We start from the raw sequence: 20,691 nt of genomic DNA, 5'->3' as shown, positions 1-20,691 counted from the left end.
AATCACGTCGATAATGCAATGAAAATTAGAAGTTTTCCTTACTTTCTCTTTTTGTATTTAATTTATTTATTTATTTATTTATTTTATTATTATTATTATTATTATTATTATTATTATTATTATTATTATTATTATTATTATGTGTTTTTTATTTAACTTTAGCAAGTGTGTTTATTTTTTATCTTATTAACTTTTCAACTTATTATATATCCTTTTTTATGTTTTATTTTTTAAATCGTCTTTTTCTTTTTCAGTTAATTAATAATGTTTCTATTTTTATATTGCTGATTGCTTCCTGCATTTTTATGTACATAATATATTTCTGATTTTCTGTGTATTTTAGTTATTTCTCTTTATATTTATGAGTGAAAACAAATTATACTCTGAATTTCTTATTTATTATAATTGAAAATACTCTACCAACTTTAATACTGAGATTCACACGAGAGACAAATCACGTTGGTAGTGTAATGAAAAGTAGAAATTTTCCTTACTTTCTCTTTTTGTATTTAATTAATTAATTTATTTCATTATTATTATTATTATTATTATTATTATGTGTTATCATTATTATTTAGTTATTATTGTTTGTTTCATGTTTTTTCACGGGATTTTAAGACATTAGTGTTCCTCTCATCTTTCACTTGAAGTTTTTTTTGTGGTGAAGTGAATGACAATGAAAAAAATCCCATAGGAATGGTGGTGAGACCTATTCTTTTGTATCTTTTAAATTTAAGTTGTTAAGACAGTGCAGTTAATAGAACATGAACATGGATTTAAAATTGATAATTTTTCTCTCTTTTATTGCAGGTAATTAGAGGAAATAATGTGGTCATTGTTGAGGTGTTTGAAATTCAGTGTTTAAGTGTAAATTAACAATTGTTATGTGACCTGACAAATGTAAATATGGAATAATTTATATTATAATTTATATTTATAAAAAAAACTATTTGACTTATTTGAAATTTCAATTCTCAATTTAATTACACTTTCTTTTTACTTTTTAACTCTTTTAGTTTTAAACATTTATTTTGTTAATTTTATCATGTGAAACAATTGTTTTGCATGAACATCAAGTTTTCTTAATGATCTATGTGTATGCACAAGTTCTAAATTCGCATAAACATCAACCTTTGAAATCCCTAAATCAAGTGACCCCATACGTATGTACAGGTTTCAAATTCACATGAACATCAATCTTTTAGGTTTGGTTAATCGAGCAACCTGTGAGTACGCACGGGTTAGTGACTAGTAATAATATAATATTGATGATTTAAAGAAAATGTCATCGCTGGCAACTCTGTCATAATAATTCAAACGAGCGCATACATCAGCGGTGAGCAATCGCGTGAATTTTCAACGGGATTTTGCAGAGCTTCCGCGTTGAAACCATCCAACCCTCTTAGCCTCATATTCGTTGTCTATACTTCCCTCCTTCCTTCGTGTAATTACATTTTTTTCATCATCAGGTACCTTTTTTTCTCTTTCTACAACTATGTTCTGTTCTGGCCTTTCTTTTTATCATTCTTATCTAGTTTTCACTTTCAGTTCTGCGATTATACATTTCTTTGAACTTCAATTTACATAATTCCACTTTAATTGATATGAATTTGGATTCATCTTAATTTCAAAATTCAATTTTTAGTGGAGGGTTTATGCTAAAGAACTTGAATTTGATCTTTGGATTTTTGCTTGTTTTGAAGTTCCAGGACCAAATTGATACACAAGATCACTGTTTTTTTAGAGAGAGATTGAGAGAGGATGTTTGGTTCAAAGAAAACTCCTCTGAGAGATGCTAAACCTAGTTCTGTTGGCCATGCCCATAACCCCTTTGATTCTGATGAAGAGACGAACGATAAAAAGTATAATTCCTCTAAGAAGACTTTGACCAACACCAACCCCTTTGATGATGAAGTTGATGTTGATGCCACTGGCCACTCTTCGTCGTCTTCTTATGGCCTTTCGTCCTCCCATCGAAATAGGTATAAGAGCGATTTCCGCGACTCTGGGGGATTGGAGAGTCAATCTGTGCAGGAATTGGAGAACTATGCTGTTTACAAGGCTGAAGAGACAACAAACTCAGTGAACAGCTGTTTGAAGATAGCAGAGGAAATGAGAGAGGATGCTACCAAGACTTTGGTGATGCTGCACCATCAGGGTGAGCAGATTACAAGGAGTCACCATGTTGCTGCTGATATTGATCACGATTTGAGTCGGGTATGGATCTTGTTATCCCTCAGTGTTTCCTGTGTGGACAGCTTCTTCATGTTGTGAAAAACATTGTTGTTGCTTTCAATTGGTATTTTGGACTATCTTTTGACTGTGTTTGTTGCTGTGTTTACAGGGAGAAAAGCTTTTGGGAAGTCTTGGTGGCATGTTCTCCAAAACTTGGAAACCAAAGAAGACAGGCACAATAACTGGCCCTGTTGTTTTTGGAGGTTAGTATTTTCTCTCCCTGCTCATATTCTTTAATTGAGTAATTTACACTGGCAACCCCTGAAGTTTCATGAGATTGCACAAACTCCCCATGTTTTTTAAAGGATTACAGCTACCTCCCTTGTAAGGGGGACACGGTATAATGTTTTTCAAACAATTAAGGTGGTTAGTGCAATGTTTTTTGAACAATCAAGGGAGTTAGTGTAGAGGTAGATATTTAGGGAGTGTCAATATAATTTACTCCTTTTAATTTCAACTAATTTGGGTTGTATGACAATTGTATATGTTATGTGCTTCATGATACAGATGATCCGGTGAGAAGAAAGGGCAACCACTTGGAGCAAAGGGAGAAGTTAGGATTGACTTCTGCCCCAAAAGGGCAGTCGAAGTCACGGCCAACACTTTCTGAGCCATCAAATGCGCTCGAAAAAGTTGAGGTCCGTATTTACTTGATGAAGATTTAACTGTTGTTTAAAGTCATATGAAGCGCTGAACATGATAAAGCTTCAGTTCCTTACTGCTTTGATATGTGATTAATATCTGAATGTGTGTTTTTAGTATTGTCCTCCCTGTCCATAATGACCAAGTCACTAATTTGGAGCCAACCATTTTATTTAAAATCAAGGACAATTTTGCAACTAACCTCTTTTTTGTTTCTCCCCAATCCCCATAAGCCATCCATGTTCTATAGTTTATTCCATCCTGAAGCCTGTAATTTTCATGTTATGATTTTCACCTTTGCCATGTACAATACTGCTATATTAATTCTCAACATTGAATTCAGAAACTGAATAGAATGTCCTGAAACAGGTTGAAAAAGGGAAGCAAGATGATGCACTGTCAGATTTAAGTGATCTCTTGGGAGAACTGAAAGGCATGGCCATTGACATGGGATCTGAAATCGGGAGGTAAATTGATTGGATTCTATGATTTCTCTAATTTTACCTTACTGAGATTCTTTAACACTGAACTGATTGAAATCTTTTGCAAAAGTGAATAGTTTAACTAACAGTTAATAGTTGCTTAGTTGTTCAGAACCATTTCACTTTCTTCAAGATGGCATAATTTACTGATTTTGGTAATGTTGCAGGCAAAACCAAGCCTTGGACGGTTTTGACAATGATATGGAGAAGTTGACCGTCCGTGTGAATGGTGCTAATCAACGTAGTCATCGTTTGCTTGGGAAATAGGGGCGTATATCATGAGATTGATACTAATTTTTACCTTGCATTATTCAATTAAAGGAGCTTCCAATGTTCCAGGATACTGGTTTCAAATATAGTAATGTACAATCCGCTTGTGAAATATTTGTCTCTGAAATATATATTGTATTGGTTGATTTGAGATTATTTATGATTCTAATCTCTATCGTCAATGTTGGTGATTCCTACGCTACCTTAATTTTCTGGCATGATTCATTTCATAACCTTGTTCTCTTTGACTAGGAAACGGATAAGTGCATATAATATAATTCTTTCACATAAAAGTAACACTTTGTATTACAGAATGTTTCAACTTTCAAGCGTTCTTCATGCTATTCTTCCTAGGTTTAGTGGGAGAGGGTTTGTCCTTAAGTACGGTTCTCCAATGTTTTCTAGGAATATATGTTAATTAGACTTGACATTGTCAAACATCATGGTTTTTCTCTTTAATGCTTTGGTCTTTTGAACTGATTCAAATCAATTATTACATTTAGATGTTTCGTCTGAATGTTTGATTAGGATTTTTTTTGTCAGCTTGTTGAGAGAATTTTCCAAAAAAAAAATTTATAATTTTTTTGAAATTTAACATCTCTACGTTCACTGTTAGAGATCCATTTTGTCCCGGGTTTTGGGCTTTTATAATCAACGTTATACTGGGCTCAGTTCTTTAGGCCCATATAGAACAGCTCTGCTTAACTTTAAGGCCCTTTATTTATACATTCCTTTTTTCCTAAGCACATCTCTCTTCTGTTTTCTTTTCAAAATTTATTCCAATAATGTCTCTTTGTATACATGGTTGGATCCATAGTTCCGGAAATTGAATTGTGAAAGTGTCAAAATGTTGCATACTTGAAACTGAATTCCAAAAGTTTGTGAATTTTTGCTTGTGTGCATACTTTATATACATTCCCGAAATCCTCTTCTCCAATCATGAGCTTCTCATTGAAACTGTTGGTGGCATATGTTAGCTCTTGCAAAGTGAAAATTCTGAAGCATTTCTTGTTTTCATGTTTTTGACTCTTAGGCCACAATATGGAGGGAAAAGGGAATGGAGTGGAGAACAATATTGAATTGTGATGAGGCAGTGGGAGGAAAAATAAAAGATGAAAAGAGAAGGATAGTGCATTGTGTGTGTGGGTTATTACTTCTGGAATGTAATTTCCTAAAGAATAAAATCAAACATGTTACAAAGAGCATTGGAGTAATTTTTGACAAAAATTGGAGGTGTGCTAAGCAAAAAGAGAGGGCTGAACTTAAAATACTATTAAGTATAGCCCATGCAACACACATACAGTCATACACCCATCATCAAATGTCAGAATGAGTTAGATTTTGGCCATTAATCTCTTTAGTTCAAATATTTTACTCTTGAAAATATCACATTTTTAAAAAAAAAATATGGGCTGTTTGAAACAGCCGAAAGTGCGAAGACAGAAGAAGAGGCGATGGAAAAAAAATAGTCAAATTCATTCCTTCCGCCATTTGTTTTGGTTCCAGGAGAGAAGGGAGGATGCAAAAGTACATGAGACCTATAAATTTTTTAAATCGTCCAAAATGGATGGAGTAAAAAAGGAAAATTAGATTTTGTGAAATAAAATGGCTAATTTACTCTTACTTTTGAATACTACTATTTTTGTTAGATATATTTAGATCATTTCATATACTTTTTTTTTCTTTTCACTTTCTGCATAATAACCAAATAATAGAAAATATTTTTTTTAACTTTATTTCCTATCAAATAAGCTGCAAAATCATCTCTTTCTATTCATTTTTTTTTTTTTTTGCTTCTCTTTTCTTTCATTACCCATTTTTCTTTTCTAAATCATACATACTATTAGTCACTATAAAAGTTTTATTCACTTTTGGTGTGATTTTAGTGTCCCAACGTGTTTTTAGTCCTTATTGAGGACTGAGGAGCTAAATCCGCTTTATTTTGTAAAATATAAAGACTATAAATAATAAAATAAATTACAAGGACTGAGAAAATTTAGTATCATGGTATTTTTAAAGACAGAATATATTTAACTCAATCTCTTCATTATAATTTGAAACTGGTGAAAATTTACATGTGTGCAATTACAAATGAAATTAATCGATGGCATTGGCTACTGAAGAGTGAAACAAAATCACTTTCATGGAACTCAAAAACTGAATTGGATCAAACAATTTACTCACAATTAGATGATACAACTTGCATGCTTCTTCAATATCAAATTATTGCAAAGGTTGAAACTTTCTTGTGAAGACAACAATAGCTCACTACTTACAATTACCATGAGCTTGCAATTGCATTCCACCTAGTGCCTAAGTTACTTGGTTTATTATAGAAACCTTAGACTAAAGTTTTCTGTGAGTAGCACAAGCTGGAGCATCAAAGTTAGGGTATACAACAAATGCAATGGACAAAGGAGTCATGTATATTGGAGATCGCAAGTTATTGCGCACTGGATCCAACCGTGGAAGATCTCCTTCGTCTGTTAACTCCAATGGAATGCCATTCAGCACCATGGTTTGGCTTCTGAGGTAACCATCTTTTGGAGTCAAGTGGTACTCTTCTCTGAATGTGACCTCTGACCCTTTTGTTCCAACCCAAGAAAATGTTTTCTTGAGTTTATCAAAGAATGAACTTTCCTTATGGGTGCCTGTGGCCACTTCATTTTCTACAACACTTGCAGTCACCGGGTTTCGAACAGTGAGTATGAAATCAGTCTGATTGCTTAGGTTGATCAGAAGTAACGTTACACCTGCCTGTACAATGAAATTTATGAGAACTGGAAAGATGGCGAAAGTAAATACTGAAAGAGTCAGAACAGATTCTTTAGATGCCTTGTAGAATCTTAAAGGATATAAAACTCAAATTCTTGCAAATTTCACTTAAATAAGGAGAATTGCTAGCATATTAAGACTGGCAAAGTTTTTTTATTGGGAGGTTGGGAAAAATTCAATCTGTTGTAAACTTTTGTGCATATAACTCAAACGTGTCACATTCCTTATTCTAACGATCAAATTTACATATCATATGTCAGTATGTTAAGCCTCATATGATGTTTGAAGTTTTAGTAATTGGAATGGTAATAAAACATCATATAATGAACCACACATTAATGAGACTCTAATATTGTCTCTTGCTATACGAGTCGAACTAACTTAGGAAACTTACTCTGTCCTTTGCACAATGGGCATAAGTGCGTAAAAAGGGTGAAGAAACATCACTTGAAACTGCAAGAACCTTCTTCCCCATTAACTGATGCCACAAAAGTGCACTGTTTAGAAACAAAGCCAGAACCAAGGATTAGATATGTTCAAAACATGACATAATAATCACCAAAAATCTTGAAGTAACCTTCAAGGAAATAAAGAGAGAATTCTCTTTTCATTTTTTGCAATTTTCAATTAGTACTTGCCTGTAGTAGTCAGGATTGGGAGCAAAGGTGGTGGTATTGAGAAGGCCATAGTTTCCTCCAATTAAAGTCTGCCTGCAATAGACTTTAGTGCTGTAGCTGGATGCCATTCCAAGTTGATCTAAGTACCTGAGTCATTTAAAGTTCAAAACTTACAATAAATCACAAGTAGTTTTTTTGCTGAATATAACAAAAAAACATCATAATCCATCCTTTCGAAATTAAAAAGAACAGAAAATGATGGAAGAAATGGACAACCAATTTTACCCACCAAAAGCTGTTTAGAAATCTGTTAGAAACATCATTGCCACCACTGTTGTATGCCCCTCCAGCTTCTCCAACCCATGCAGAACACCAAGGACCATATTTTTGAATGGTTTCTGAAAGATTGCTGAAAATTGATTCCACCCTGCTCAAGCGTTCAGGATCTAGAATCTTCCTTTCAAGATGCTCGTCACTACCTGAAAGCAAAATCAACTTAGAAACACTGATCATGGATGACAGACAATAGTATTTTTCAAGCAAGTGAACGGAGTGTATCACCCTTGGTACAAGATAAGCTGATAAGGTTAAATATTGAAATAAATATACCAAATGCCAGTGCATGTCTTTCGATGCAAGGAAAAAGTAAGCACTCGTGAGAAAAATAAATTAAACAGAAATGCTGAGTGTATTTAGAGTATATGACGAGGTAGTTCTGCATGGCCAATTCCATGTTGGCATTCATATTCGTGTAAGCATCTTTTGGTAGCTTTGAAGATAATCAAGGAGATTGGAGGCTAAGACGATCTCTACATAAATTAGCAATTCCAACCTTCATATACTAGCTCTCTAGATAATGAGTTTTGTCAAAAGAGGCCTTTCATGGTCTATTTTAGTAAAATCTCTTGCAATTATTTGGTTTTTAAGAAATTACAGTATTTTCTTTTTAAAGAATGTAATACATAGAAAAGGAACAAACAAATACGAAAATAAACATCATCCATCTTGTTAATGAAAGAGAAGCAATAGTCTACCAATTAAACATGACTTATTGCCTCAACTGATTTCATGCCAGCGTACTACTACTCACAAGAAATGACAATAAAAGCAAAGGAAGGATTGTCTAGATATTTTAGATTATAAAATATTTGGTAAGAAAGCCTATATAGTTGAAAGAATTAAGTTAGTGACAAACAAACCTGGGCCCAAATTATATATATGATGAGTCAGAACATTGATTATGCCTGAACCCGAAACCTGAAGAAGCCTGTCATACCAATGCTTTTCATAAAATCCCCCAGGTGCCACAAGTGAAGGCTTGAAATTGGAGTTCTCGTATAATGTGCTTAGAATTTGTTTAAGCTTTATCAAGTCTTTCCCATATTGTGCAACACCAACACTTGCACCAATGCCCTTACCACTCAACTCATTACCTATAGCAGCAGATGCAAGAATAAGGCTAAATCAAACCAAAAATGAACATAACAAATAAACATGCCTGTTATCCTACCAAGTTCCCATGAATCAATCTTGTATCCCTTTGAAATAGTGTACTCTATAAAATTATAAGCATTTGTAGGGTCCCAGGCGCCTTCCCAAACATTATGACTAATCTGGTGCTTCCCATGGAGTAAATTCAAGCCAAATGTCACAATGGCCCTGCAAGTGAAGGACTCCAGTTAAATTACATCACCCCTCCCTCATCCCTTTCTTACATAATGCATATAAATACGTAGTATATTAAATCATGCACACACTGACATTCAAATTCTGTCTTAATTTATTCACACAAAGTGAGGTTACAAGAATGGAATCAAGCTTATAGATCATAGCCTAATATCTCAGATATTCATCATAACAAAAACTATTTCTGATGTACAGAAGACCATAACTGATGATCTTCAACAATAAGAATAAATAAAACATCAGGGCAAAGCGACTACTTTGAAATTATATCCTTTCTTTAGCATGATCAAGAGTGACAAAATAACTCAGTGATGCAACTAGAGAGCCTATTATACCACCAATGGAGGTATAAGAACTGCATATCATTAGAATAAGCAACTAAGTTGGAAGAGTCGTCCCAAACTAAGGTCGAGGAAATAACTCAGAATGCAAGTAGTGAGCCTCATGCACCAATGAAGGGGGATGTCCAGTAGCATGTATTCTTGAGATAAAACATAAACAGAAACGGGAACTTCCTTCAGCAGCTATCAAGCAAATGAAAGTTATTTCTTTTTTAAAGTACCCAAATTAAATACCTCATTTTATTTTTCATACTTTTGCTTTGGCTCGAAGGAAGAGGGGATGAGAAAGGTGGTGAAGATAACAATAAGTCTCAATGTTAAAATTCTCACCCTGTCTCGTTGAAAAACTGATTCAGCTCATCCCACCTTTTCATGTGTAAACATCCTTTTGAAAATCCAAACAATTCACCTTTAACACTTTGAAGGGGATGGCAAGGAGACTTCAAACTTCCTACATCATACAGCACCCGGTCTTGCAAAGAACCTCCAAGTCTTATCCTCAATGGCTTGAGGGCTATCATCCAACCATTATGAAAAGAATAATATCATGCTTAACATAATTACTCCAAAAAGATATTTCATAAAATACATTGTAACCTTATGCAGTCACAAAACAATAGAATGTCATCAGAGTAAGTGATTTTCTAAATCATATAGAAGTAATGCAGATATACACACCTTGGATTGCCTTGGCTAGGAAAGGATGAGACAAGTCCTGAAAAATCAATCCACATTGAAGTGAACAATAAATAAAATTACTTGATTGAGAGTGGAAGGGAAACATAAATTCTAAAGTGTTCATTTCAATTTCTATACAAATGCATTCCAAAACACTCACCAAATTTACAACAGAAGAATATCCCCAAGGGCAATGGTTATAGTCACACTTATCATGAGGCCACCAATCAATAGTGGCACAAATAAAGTTATCACCTGTTTCAGCCTTAGTCTGAGCTCCATCTACTAGAAGTGAACCATGTTCAATATCTTGACTTAAAGTGGCTTGAAGAGAAGCCAAAAAGAGAAACAATGCAATGCGGAATCTCATTTGTGGATCAACTGTATTAGCAGCAGCATCCAGGTCCAACACGACTAATCCAAATCAACTGGAGTAAAGAATAAAAGAAAATTTACAAGCAGATCTTATGAAGCTACATTATTGCAATCATGAGCTGTTAGCACTACCTAATGGTTGGTCATGGTTAAATTGTTAAGTAGAAACTAAAATTAAAAGACTAAAAGGGGAATGAACATTATGAATGTCTAATTTTTCCGAAATGGAAAATGATAATAGTCGTAATCATTTTCAAAAAAAAATATGAAATGAAATGAGTATTATGATCCCCAAATTGATAATTTCAAAACATAAGTTAACACTAGTTAGATGATGGTAACAGTGAAGAGCAACATTTGTGTCCTACCATGATGTGTCCCTATCATGATCAATAGTGTCCAAAACAACTTTATTGTACCAAAAGGCAACAACAAAAACTGAGAACTGCTTCTCAAGATTTTGAGCATTGCAGAAGCAACTTTCAAAGTCAGAATTCTTATTATTATGTTCCCAATCACACGTTAATTAAATAAAATAAATTCATTACCTAGGTCAACCAGAGACAGAGACTGTATCCACACGGATAATAAGTTATAGTATATATAAAGAGAGGGAGATCTGAATGATACATTAAAAAATCATGAGATCATAGTAGAAGATATTAAATAAGAAGGCACAAGGTTTTAAAAAACCACAATTTCAGCTGCAACATCAAGATTTGTAATTACATCAATCGTATTTGTCTGCCATTTCTCACAGATCACGACTGCAATTTAAAATCTTGGAAAAGAGTAAAGTGAAGTGGGTTTTGACCTGACATGACTGATTGATAGATGCAAAATGTGGAGCTATGAATCATGAACACATCACACATGAAAAGAACAAAGGGAACCCCAGAAGACAAAAATGAAAACCAATAAGAAGGAGCAGAGAAAGGAGCAAACTTAGGAAATGGGGTGGTGTCAAGATGTTGAGTCCTTCATCGCAATTGATGACCAAGTTTCAAGAAGGGCCAATAATGGCGGAAAAAAGGTGCTTTTCTTTTCTCTGGTTTTCAGTGTCGGTATACTGCTGAGATTTGTGTCACAATCACAATAGTAATAAAAAAAATTCATAATCCAACAGATTAGTTAGAAAACATGAGTCCTTGGTTTTGAAAGTTGAAAGGAAAAAGGATAATAAATAATGTGACGCTTACGTTCACTTCTTTTCTACGTTCGCGTTTGAAATCGCAGAATAAGTAGAAAGTTGTGGATAAAATAAGCTAAACTTATTAATTACATAGGGGGCGAAATGATTGCTACATTATGTATGACATATGTGTTGTTTAGACTTTAGATGGTTATGGAAAAATAAACGAAATATAGGTTACTAATATGTTATCATTAAAAAAATAATTAGTAAGTATTAATTTAGATTGAAGAAGATAAAATTAAAAATCAATAAAAAAAAGTATATTCTAAAACAACCTAAATTTAAGTAATTACTAAGTATGACACTTATTTCATAAAGACATAAAGAGAAGATTATATAGTATAAGTCAATGTTAATCAATATAAGTTATTGAAATGGTATCTCCTATTTATGGTATATATATTGTTAAATATTTAAAATGGACAATATTTCTAATTAATTAATTTAGAAATACCTTTTTTAATCAATTTAAATATTTAATACTTGTAAAAATAGATATTTTATTTTAACTTGATCTCTTTGACCTGATCTTACCTTATTTTTAAGCATGATTTAACACTAAGTTTTGTTATCCGTTCAGTTTAAAATCTAACCTATGCATTTAGAATATAAAAGACTATTAGAGTGTTAACTAATCATAAATCATAATGAAAATAACTTTTTATATTATAAAAGTCAATAAAATTATTACCTTTGTTCCAATTTATAATATTAAATTATCTAATTCATCAAAATTAAGAAAAATAATTAATTTAATTAATAAATTTATCCTACTTTTTTATATTTTTCCAAAACTATCATTATCTTTAATGCTCATCTCTCTCCTCTAAATGTTGTGGTCCTTTCATCCATTTTGACCATTAAGTGACGACATAGAGTTCATTTTATTATTATTTTATTTTATTACATTTTTGTGATTAAAAAATGCCAGAAATTGTTTAAGTTAACTTGTTTCAAAGGTCTTTTTGTTCAATGTTATAACTGAAATAAGATATCAAAGATTCATACAATTTCATGAACAAATTTAAGAGAATTGAGAAAATTTAGTTTCTCGTGAAACCTTCAAATCCTAAAAACTTTTGAATTGAATTGTTCTTGTATGGACAATCATTTCTCAAAATTGATAGAGAGTTTTAGTATATCTATTAATATCGAGCAAAACTCATATTTAAACTTGGATTTTCGTTAAAAAAAATGAAAGATTATTTGAAAAAAAAATCTATTATGGGTGCTATTTGTAAACACATCTTCGACCTTCTCACATTTCTCCTTCATTGTTCAACGATCTTCAAAATTAATTGAGGGGTTTTGTTTCCCATGAGTAGACAAGCAAAACGCATACTCATATGCTTGATTTCGTTGCCTAAGTTGCATGAACAAAACAGATCTTCTTGTTATCGAACGCGACTTGATTCACTGTTTTTTGGACAGGTTTGATTTTGTTTGGTTCGTGTGTTCTTCATTTTGGTTGATTTTTTCATATGGGTTCTTCAATTTTTGGTGGTCTTTAGCCACCAAAAAATGAATGGTAATAAATTAGTAATAAAACAAACATCACATCATCACTTAACAGTCAAAATGGACGGAAAGGATGAAAACATTGGATGAAAAAACTTTAGGGACGTTGATAAGCTTCCACAAAGTTTAAGGACCAAAACCATAAATGACAAAAAATTTGAAGACCAAAACACATGATTTATCCACTTATAAATATTAATGATAAAAAATTAATAATAGAACAAACATCACTTATAATTTGGGTTATATATAGAAATAGAGGTATTAACGTATAATTTGTGATTATTTGATAATATAAGAATTTTTTCACATGCATGTATTATTGTCTCATATAAATATATTTAGAAGTTTTCTTCATTTACCTTTGAGTTTTTAGTTCACATAAAAAATTATTTTACTAAATTTGTTGTCCCAACAATTATTACGATGAAACTGTTAAATCTTAGAAACATATACACCACATCGATAAGTCTTTAAAGATAGGCTTAATTATATAATTGGTTTATTTATTATAATTAAAAGTTTAATTGAATTACATAATTATTAAAAAGTTTAATTGAATTCCTTAATTATTAAAAAGTTTAATCAAATTCTCTAATTGTTTAAAAACACTACAATTGTGTCCTTTTCATCACCACAAATAGTTTGATTGGCGGAAGTTGTATAAATAGACTTTATAATCCGTTATATTGTCAACCAATATAAAATTGTCTTTTTACATCGGTTGTATTGAAAGTTGATATAAAAATGTCTATTTATACTTTATAGCAACCACAATTGTTAACAAGGACGTTATTTTTTACATCAATTGATGTAAAAATTTATTGTTTTGCATTAGTTGTATTGGAAACTAATGTAAAAATGTTTATTTTGGTGATATAAAGGGTACGATTTAGTGTTTTTAAACAATTAAAGGGTCTTATTGAACTTTTTAATAATTGATGGATCCAATTAAACTTTTAATTACAATTAAGCTTCATCTCTTTATGATTGATTAAAAATTATTTGAAATCATAAATTTTGGTGAATTTCACTTCTAAATCAAGAGAGAGAGAGAGAGAGTTATTCAATGAGAAGTATGATCTACCAAATTGATAATTTCTAATAAATTTCAACCAATATAGAGAAAGTGTTAGAGAAAGTATCGCTAGCATTCCTCCAATAGCCAATCTATCTATGCAATATGCGACAATGCTGGCTTCTCTTATCTTGATTTCCAATAAACTTCAACACATTTTTTAATCAAAAAAATTATTCATTAATTTCTTAACTAATACACATAACACTAGTTAATAAACTAGCATGAGGTCTCGAGTTCAAGTCATGCAGTTGCATTAAACACTAGGAAGGAGAACTTTGTTGCTCATAGTGATCCTACCAGGCTCAAACAAGATTGTTTTCAATGAAAGATATCTATGGTATATAAGAAAAAAGCTAATAAAACCCTACAGTATATATAAAAATATGACTTTTTTTTACAGAAGAATTGGATGGTACAAGTTGAAAATCAAAATATAATATTCTAACTCTAGTAATAGTTGTCTTTTTTTAATGTTGTCTTTTTTCAACAGATTTTTCAGCCACTAAGTCGATGAGTTTTTTGCCAACCGAACCCGCCATTTGACATACCTTTGGCCAATCTGGAAGCCATCATTTATGAAGTCGCAAATTGACCTCTAACACGCCCTCGTGCGCGTCTCCAAGGTACACTAAATAGTTTTCGCGTTAGGCACTTCTATGGCATGTGGTAGCACGTCCAACCACCTTTTTCGTCATCGTTTCTAGTGATTGGTTTGTTGGACTGAGGAGCACAAAGTCAATCAATTTTGGGTCATTTCGAGACTCTATCATTTGTCGGGCCTTATTTTGGTTTGCATTTATTTCACTGTTGCCTTTGTTTTCTTGTTCGATAATGGCTTCCATTGCCATGTGTTAGCTTGAAGTTTAAATAAATTGGGTCTCCAACATTTATGATTTGAAACTTCCCAATGTGGTTTAAAAAAGAACGAACCTTACTTTGGTTGCCATAAATTTTCTCTCACTAATGATGGTCATTCTAGCTATCTGGCAAGGATATTTGTCTTCTCCAACATCCTTGAGTTATTTTTCAAGCTATTATGTTTGTTGGAGCTCAATCTATTATGTTTTCTATTTATTTGTTGGGAATAAATTATTTTCTTATAAGAAGCCAAAAGCTTAGTAAGCTTCAGCTTGAAGAGGAGTGTTGAAAATCATAATATAATATTTTGATTCTATTAATAATAACGGTTTATAGACACATTATTTTTTGTTTAGAGGACAAAATATCTTCTATTTATGCATAATTAATGTAATTAACCTATATAAACACACATCTATTGTATATTCGAACACACATTTGTGAATCATGCAGGTTTTGATGATGTCGAAAAGAATTCACTTGATAATGATTGTCATCATCAAAAAGGGGGAGAATGTGAACACCTAGAGTATGAATGTATGAATACATGATTATGATGATGCCAAAGAATAATCAAATAAGGTGGCTTTCAAGATTACTTCAACAAACATTCAAAGGTTAAGCATTGCTTCAATATTAATACAAGGTTGCTTCAACAAACAAGCATTGCTTCAAGATTAATTCAAGATCAAGTTTTTGCCTCACAACAAAGTGTTTCCAAGAGATTAAGGCTTTGGTAATCGATTACCAGGCAGTGTAATCAATTACCAGAGGACAAATTAATTCAAGATCAAGCTTTTGCCTCAAAACAAAGTGTTTCCAAGAGATCAAGGTTCTGGTAATCGATTACTAAAAGACAAATTAATTCAAGATCAAGCTTTGCCTCAAAACAAAGTGTTTCCAAGACATCCAAGGCTCTGGTAATTGATTATTAGGCAGTGTAATCGATTACCAGAAGATAATTTTGAAAAATCAGCTTTTAGAAGGGTTTTGAAATTTGAATTTAAAAGTTGTAATCGATTACCATTGATGTTTAATTGATTACCAGCAATGGAACTCTTGAAATTCAATTTAAAAAGTCATGACCCTTCAAAATATAACTGTGTAATCAATTGTCAGAAATCTGTAATCGATTACCAGTGAAGAATTTTAGAAAAAGCTTTTTGAAAAGGCACATCTCTTCAAACCATTTTGAAAAGGCTAGTGGGTTGCCTATTTATATGTGTGTCTGACTTCGAAAAGTAAGAGAGAGATATTCTAAGAGAACTTAATTGTCAAATACTCTCTCAACAGCTCTTGGACAAACACTTGCAAATCTATTGAGAGATCATCTAGGAACTTCAATTTGTATTATCATCTCTAAAAGAGAGAAATTCCTCTAGGATCTTCAAATTGTATCATCCAGTTGTAGCGGGTAGTCGTGGGCAAAAAGGCGTGTGAAGTTCCACATTGTGGTGGATAGTCATGTGCAAAAGGGTGAGTTGAAGTCCCACATTAGCTAGAGATGGTATCGAGATAGAGTATATATGTGAGAAATAATTCTTACCTTACAAGTTGATTTTGTAGGGTTAAGTTAGGGGCAAACCCACATTGTAATACACTTCTAATTTTTAAACACAATAAAATGTAGCTGAAAACTTGCCTAACATTGTTGTGAATCCAAGTTAAATGTGTTCAAAAATTGGTTTGCATCAAATTTTAGGTTAAAAAATAATAATTTGATATTGGTATAAAAATAAATATAGTTCAATTTAGACTAGTTTAAATACCACATCAAATTTGTAGAGAGATGATATTCCCTTAAATAAATCTCAATATCTAGTTCTTGACTCTTGACAAAAGAATAATTGAATTCAAAAAAAAAAGAACACACCAAATTTGATTAATTATATTACAATTATAAAAACCAACAACGGTTGATACAAGTGGTAGATATTGAGTTCCTTAACCAAGTGATCTAGGGCTCTAATCCTGGTTGACCCTAAGGTATGGAATAAATCGTGTTAGGAGAATAATATTCACATTGTGCACACTCAAGATTCCCAACAAAGACTAGTCTTCCAACGGGGGTAAAATTGTACCAATATCGTGGTCAGAAAAAAAATTACAAATAAAAATAGTTTGAATTGGATTGGATTCTTCATTCTTTTTTTGTTAATATTTTTTTTGCCCTCGATCAAAAGTTAAGAATATTGATATGTATTTAAGGAGTTCAATTCTATTTGTTTTTTTATAGAAAAATTTAGAGGGATCAGATGCACTCGGTCCAAGGCAGGAAAAGCCTTCAAGTTGTTCTCGTCAAAAGCAGTGGAAAATTTTTGTCAGGGACCTTGGGCACACTGAATCAAATTTTAGGTTAAAAAACCATTTGATCTAGGTATAAAATAAATTTAGTTCAATATAAATTAGTTTAAATACCACATCAAAATTTGTAGAGATTACATTCCCTTAAATAAATGTCAACATCTAGTTATTGACTCTTGACAAAAGAATAATTGAAATAAAAAAAAAAAAAGAGCATGTCAAATTTGATTCATTATATTACAATTATAAAATCAACAACAGTTGACACAAAGTGGTAGATATTAGGTTCTTTAATCAAGTAGTCTAGGGTGCTAATCTTAGTTAGTTCTAAGGTATGAAATAAATCATGTTGGAAAGAAAATATCCACGGGATGACACTCACTCTAAGGTAGGAAAAGCCTTCAAGTTATTCCAGCTGAAAGTAGTGACAAATCTTCATAAGGGACCTTGAGTGTGCATAAGGTGGGTATTCCCCTCCCAACATGATTTATTCTATATCCAAAGGGTAACCAAGATTCGAATTATGAACTACTTAGTTGAGAGATACAAGTCATTACCACTTATGTTAAATGTTGTTGGTAAGTAACTTAGTTAAAATAAGTTATCTATTTTTCCCCTCTAGGTATTTTTTCTATTTATGTTTTTTATACTAAAATTTATTATATAAAGCACAATTGTATAACAAAATAGGATAAGAGATAAAAATGAATTTACATTAATTCATAATTAATCGTTTATAAAATATATTAGAATAATAAGATAACTTTAGATGGTAAGAATGAATAAATAAATTAGTATACTTATTTGTTAAATATCTATGTAAATATTTAATTAAATTAATTATTTTTTTATTCCCTAAATTTTGTAGGATTTTTATTTTTATAAGTTTTTTATTGTTTTTTAATTTTTAGTCCTTAACAAAAAAGTGAAGGGACTAAAAGTAAGAATGAAAGAAAATTAAATAATTAAAAAAGATAAAAATGAAAATTCATAATTAAAAAAATTTAAAAAGTTTAAGAACTAAAAAGATAGTATATTTTATTTAATCTATATGGTAATTTTATAAATATGAGTTATATGGTAATTTACTAATTTTATAAATAGAACTTGGTATGTATTATAAGTTGAGTTGAATTTAATTGAATAAAACGTTTTTTATTTTGTTTATTCAATTAATTTTCAGTTTTACAATTTATATTAGATTGTATGGGTTATCAACAAGACATTGGATAGAGTATTATTAGACTTGATTTTTTTATGTAAAATTTTGAATTTGATGAATATAAAAATGTAATTATAAAGAAATATTTCATTAAAATTGATCAACCAATAAATTTTTTAATAAAAATTAGTTATAGAAAAGTCAATAAATACTTTGGATTAAAAACATGAGAATAATAATAATAATAATTAAAGATTGGATTGAATGGGTTTTAATTTGTCTTAACCCTCCGTTTATGATTTAAAGAAATCTTGATTAATTCAATATTTGATTAGAATCTAAGTAAAGTCCGACAAAAAAAATTATTTTGATCAAGAAAAATGGATGGGTTTAACAGCACATCAATTTTTTTTTTATTGTTTTTATATAAAAAATGTTGCTCTCTTATCTCATTTTATTTGCCACTTTTTAAGTATTTCTCTGCCTTAATTTATCATTAATATGCTTTACCCCTACCATTTATTACGCATCTAATTTTACTAACAATAGTAATTGGTGTATTAAATAAAATGACAATTAATATGGAAACAATAGATGTGCAAATTGATGGTGAAGGAAAATACGTTTCTGTGTAGAAGTGTCCATTCATAAAAAGGACCTAATGCACCGTTTCATAATTAAAGGATTGAGATCTCATATAAAAAAATGTTAAAATAATAACGGAACCAAAATAGTTTTTTTAAATGAAAAAAACAAAATAGTTAAACATATAGCTAAAAATTGACAAAATTAAGTTAATTTTTTAAAAATTTAGGTTGCTGAATAAATTAATTTAATAAGAAAACCTATTAATATTATCATCAATTAAATGTAATAAAAATTCTTTGGCATTTATGAGAGTCTTGTTAAGGATATCTTAAAAATAAAAATACTGAGTAAAAATGTTTCTTACTTTTTCTAATTAAATTATTTTTATTTCTTAAAAATTTTAAAAATATTCAATATGTAAAATTAGATAATTTTTATTTGAAATCACAAATAGAACGTCAAGGAAGCTCGTTAGTCCATCCCATATTATTTATAATTTAATAGTGTTGAAATACTATTATTTAACGTCCAACCTAATAAATAATTTATCTCGCTGCCTTGAGGGAAACGCTTAAGTTGCTTTTGTGGAGAACCATATTCCCTAGAATAGGCCATAGGGGATGTTTTCTTCTTTGCTTTTGATGCCAGCAAGAATGTTGTTCGATGTGGTTTAATTCCATAATCTGCAATTGACTCAAATTAATGTCACATATTCACGCAGAAATTTAGTTAAAAATTATCAGGATTTAAATGTGGTTGTCAAATAGTTCAAAATTAAATGATCATGTTTATCATTGATTAGATTAATTTATACAAACGATGTCCATGGCAACATCTTTCTCATGCAAGAGTAATGATGCAAAAATTTTCAGCCAAGATTTTTTTTTTTCGATTCTTTTTAAACTTCTATATATTGTTATTAATAAAATTTTAGGAGAAAGAAATTATACTCCATTCCAAAATAAGGAAAAGTCTTCAAATTTTAAAAATACTTATAATGTTTTGTTATTATCTCACTATAAAAAACCGAGTGAAAGGCTTAAAACCTGCAATATGTTAAGTGCAAAATTTTGTCTTATTCTACTCGAGTTTAAAGGTTTTTCTTTTTTCTAACTTCTTAAAATATTAATAAAGTCAAAATAAAATAATAATGGAAAGTTATTCTAAAAATTTCGGACAAAAAATCTCTTGACTGATTAATGCTTTCCATTTTACTTTCTTACATAAAATAATTGAGTTGACTGCGATAATTTTCAACGAGATTATTAATTAATGTATGCACGTAATGATCGGTAATAAAAGTAGAATATTTTGTCTTTAGTATTTAAGTATATAATTTTGTAGTTGTAAAGGAGTTCCCCGCCTCTCAAATGTAAGGCTGTAATAAATAAATATGCTTTTCTAAAAGAAAAGATCTTTTTAAAAATCTATATCTCTTTAATAAAAGAACAACCAAAACCCACATGTGTTACACTCACAAATTTTCATCTATTAAAATAAATTTGTTTTCTCTATTTCCAATTTCGCACAATCCTTTATTTCTAATTTTGTTTTCTCTATTCTTCTTCTTCATATTTCCTGGTTTTTTTTTCAAAATTTCAAATTTCAAAATCCACAAATTACGGTTTCTTTCCTTGATCGAGATACCTACCTCTACACCTTTGAGCGAGCATAGATGTAGAAGTATACTACCCAAACCTATGAGGTAACGTCACCAAGCTAGGAAGTTTGTGCATGTCAACATACAATCCCAACCTCAGCTCATTTTTGTGTTTCCATCTTGTGTACAGGAAGCTCTTGCACCTATGCATGTTGAGCAATGTCAGCTCATTTCTCCATTTCCATCTTTCGTTCTAGTAAGCTTCTACACCTGTGCATGTTAAA

General features: G+C 31.0%; 2 protein-coding genes across 5 annotated transcripts; one reads left to right on the top strand and one right to left on the bottom strand.

The window, feature by feature from the left end:
* Positions 1 to 1,289: 1,289 nt before the first annotated feature.
* Positions 1,290 to 3,785, top strand: LOC100806698 (SNAP25 homologous protein SNAP33). 2 transcript variants are annotated; one of them, XM_003527052.4, is made up of 6 exons: positions 1,290 to 1,469; positions 1,704 to 2,217; positions 2,345 to 2,438; positions 2,743 to 2,873; positions 3,247 to 3,344; positions 3,527 to 3,785. In XM_003527052.4, exons 2-6 carry the CDS (start codon positions 1,762 to 1,764, stop codon positions 3,624 to 3,626), a joined length of 879 nt encoding a protein of 292 aa, XP_003527100.1. In that variant the 5' UTR covers positions 1,290 to 1,469; positions 1,704 to 1,761; the 3' UTR covers positions 3,627 to 3,785. The 2 variants fall into 2 exon arrangements, with proteins under 2 accessions (XP_003527100.1, XP_014632074.1); XM_014776588.3 differs by having other exon boundaries at positions 1,306 to 1,469; positions 1,710 to 2,217.
* Positions 3,786 to 5,815: 2,030 nt separating this feature from the next.
* LOC100806170 (heparanase-like protein 1) lies at positions 5,816 to 11,292 on the bottom strand. Of its 3 annotated transcripts, XM_041016617.1 has the most exons (11): positions 10,916 to 11,292; positions 10,650 to 10,720; positions 9,887 to 10,154; positions 9,727 to 9,763; positions 9,379 to 9,562; positions 8,532 to 8,680; positions 8,221 to 8,454; positions 7,311 to 7,500; positions 7,043 to 7,168; positions 6,799 to 6,901; positions 5,816 to 6,386 (listed from the first exon to the last, which is right to left on the bottom strand). In XM_041016617.1, exons 3-11 carry the CDS (start codon positions 10,094 to 10,096, stop codon positions 5,976 to 5,978), a joined length of 1,644 nt encoding a protein of 547 aa, XP_040872551.1. In that variant the 5' UTR covers positions 10,097 to 10,154; positions 10,650 to 10,720; positions 10,916 to 11,292; the 3' UTR covers positions 5,816 to 5,975. The 3 variants fall into 3 exon arrangements, with proteins under 3 accessions (XP_040872551.1, XP_003527099.1, XP_006581995.1); XM_003527051.5 differs by lacking the exon at positions 10,650 to 10,720; XM_006581932.4 differs by lacking the exon at positions 10,650 to 10,720 and having other exon boundaries at positions 11,047 to 11,291.
* Between the last annotated feature and the right edge of the window lie 9,399 nt (positions 11,293 to 20,691).

Source organism: Glycine max, chromosome 6 (assembly GCF_000004515.6).
Source record: "Glycine max cultivar Williams 82 chromosome 6, Glycine_max_v4.0, whole genome shotgun sequence".
NCBI classification, from domain to species: Eukaryota; Viridiplantae; Streptophyta; class Magnoliopsida; order Fabales; family Fabaceae; genus Glycine; species Glycine max.
This window is presented reverse-complemented; position numbering and strand designations above follow the sequence as displayed.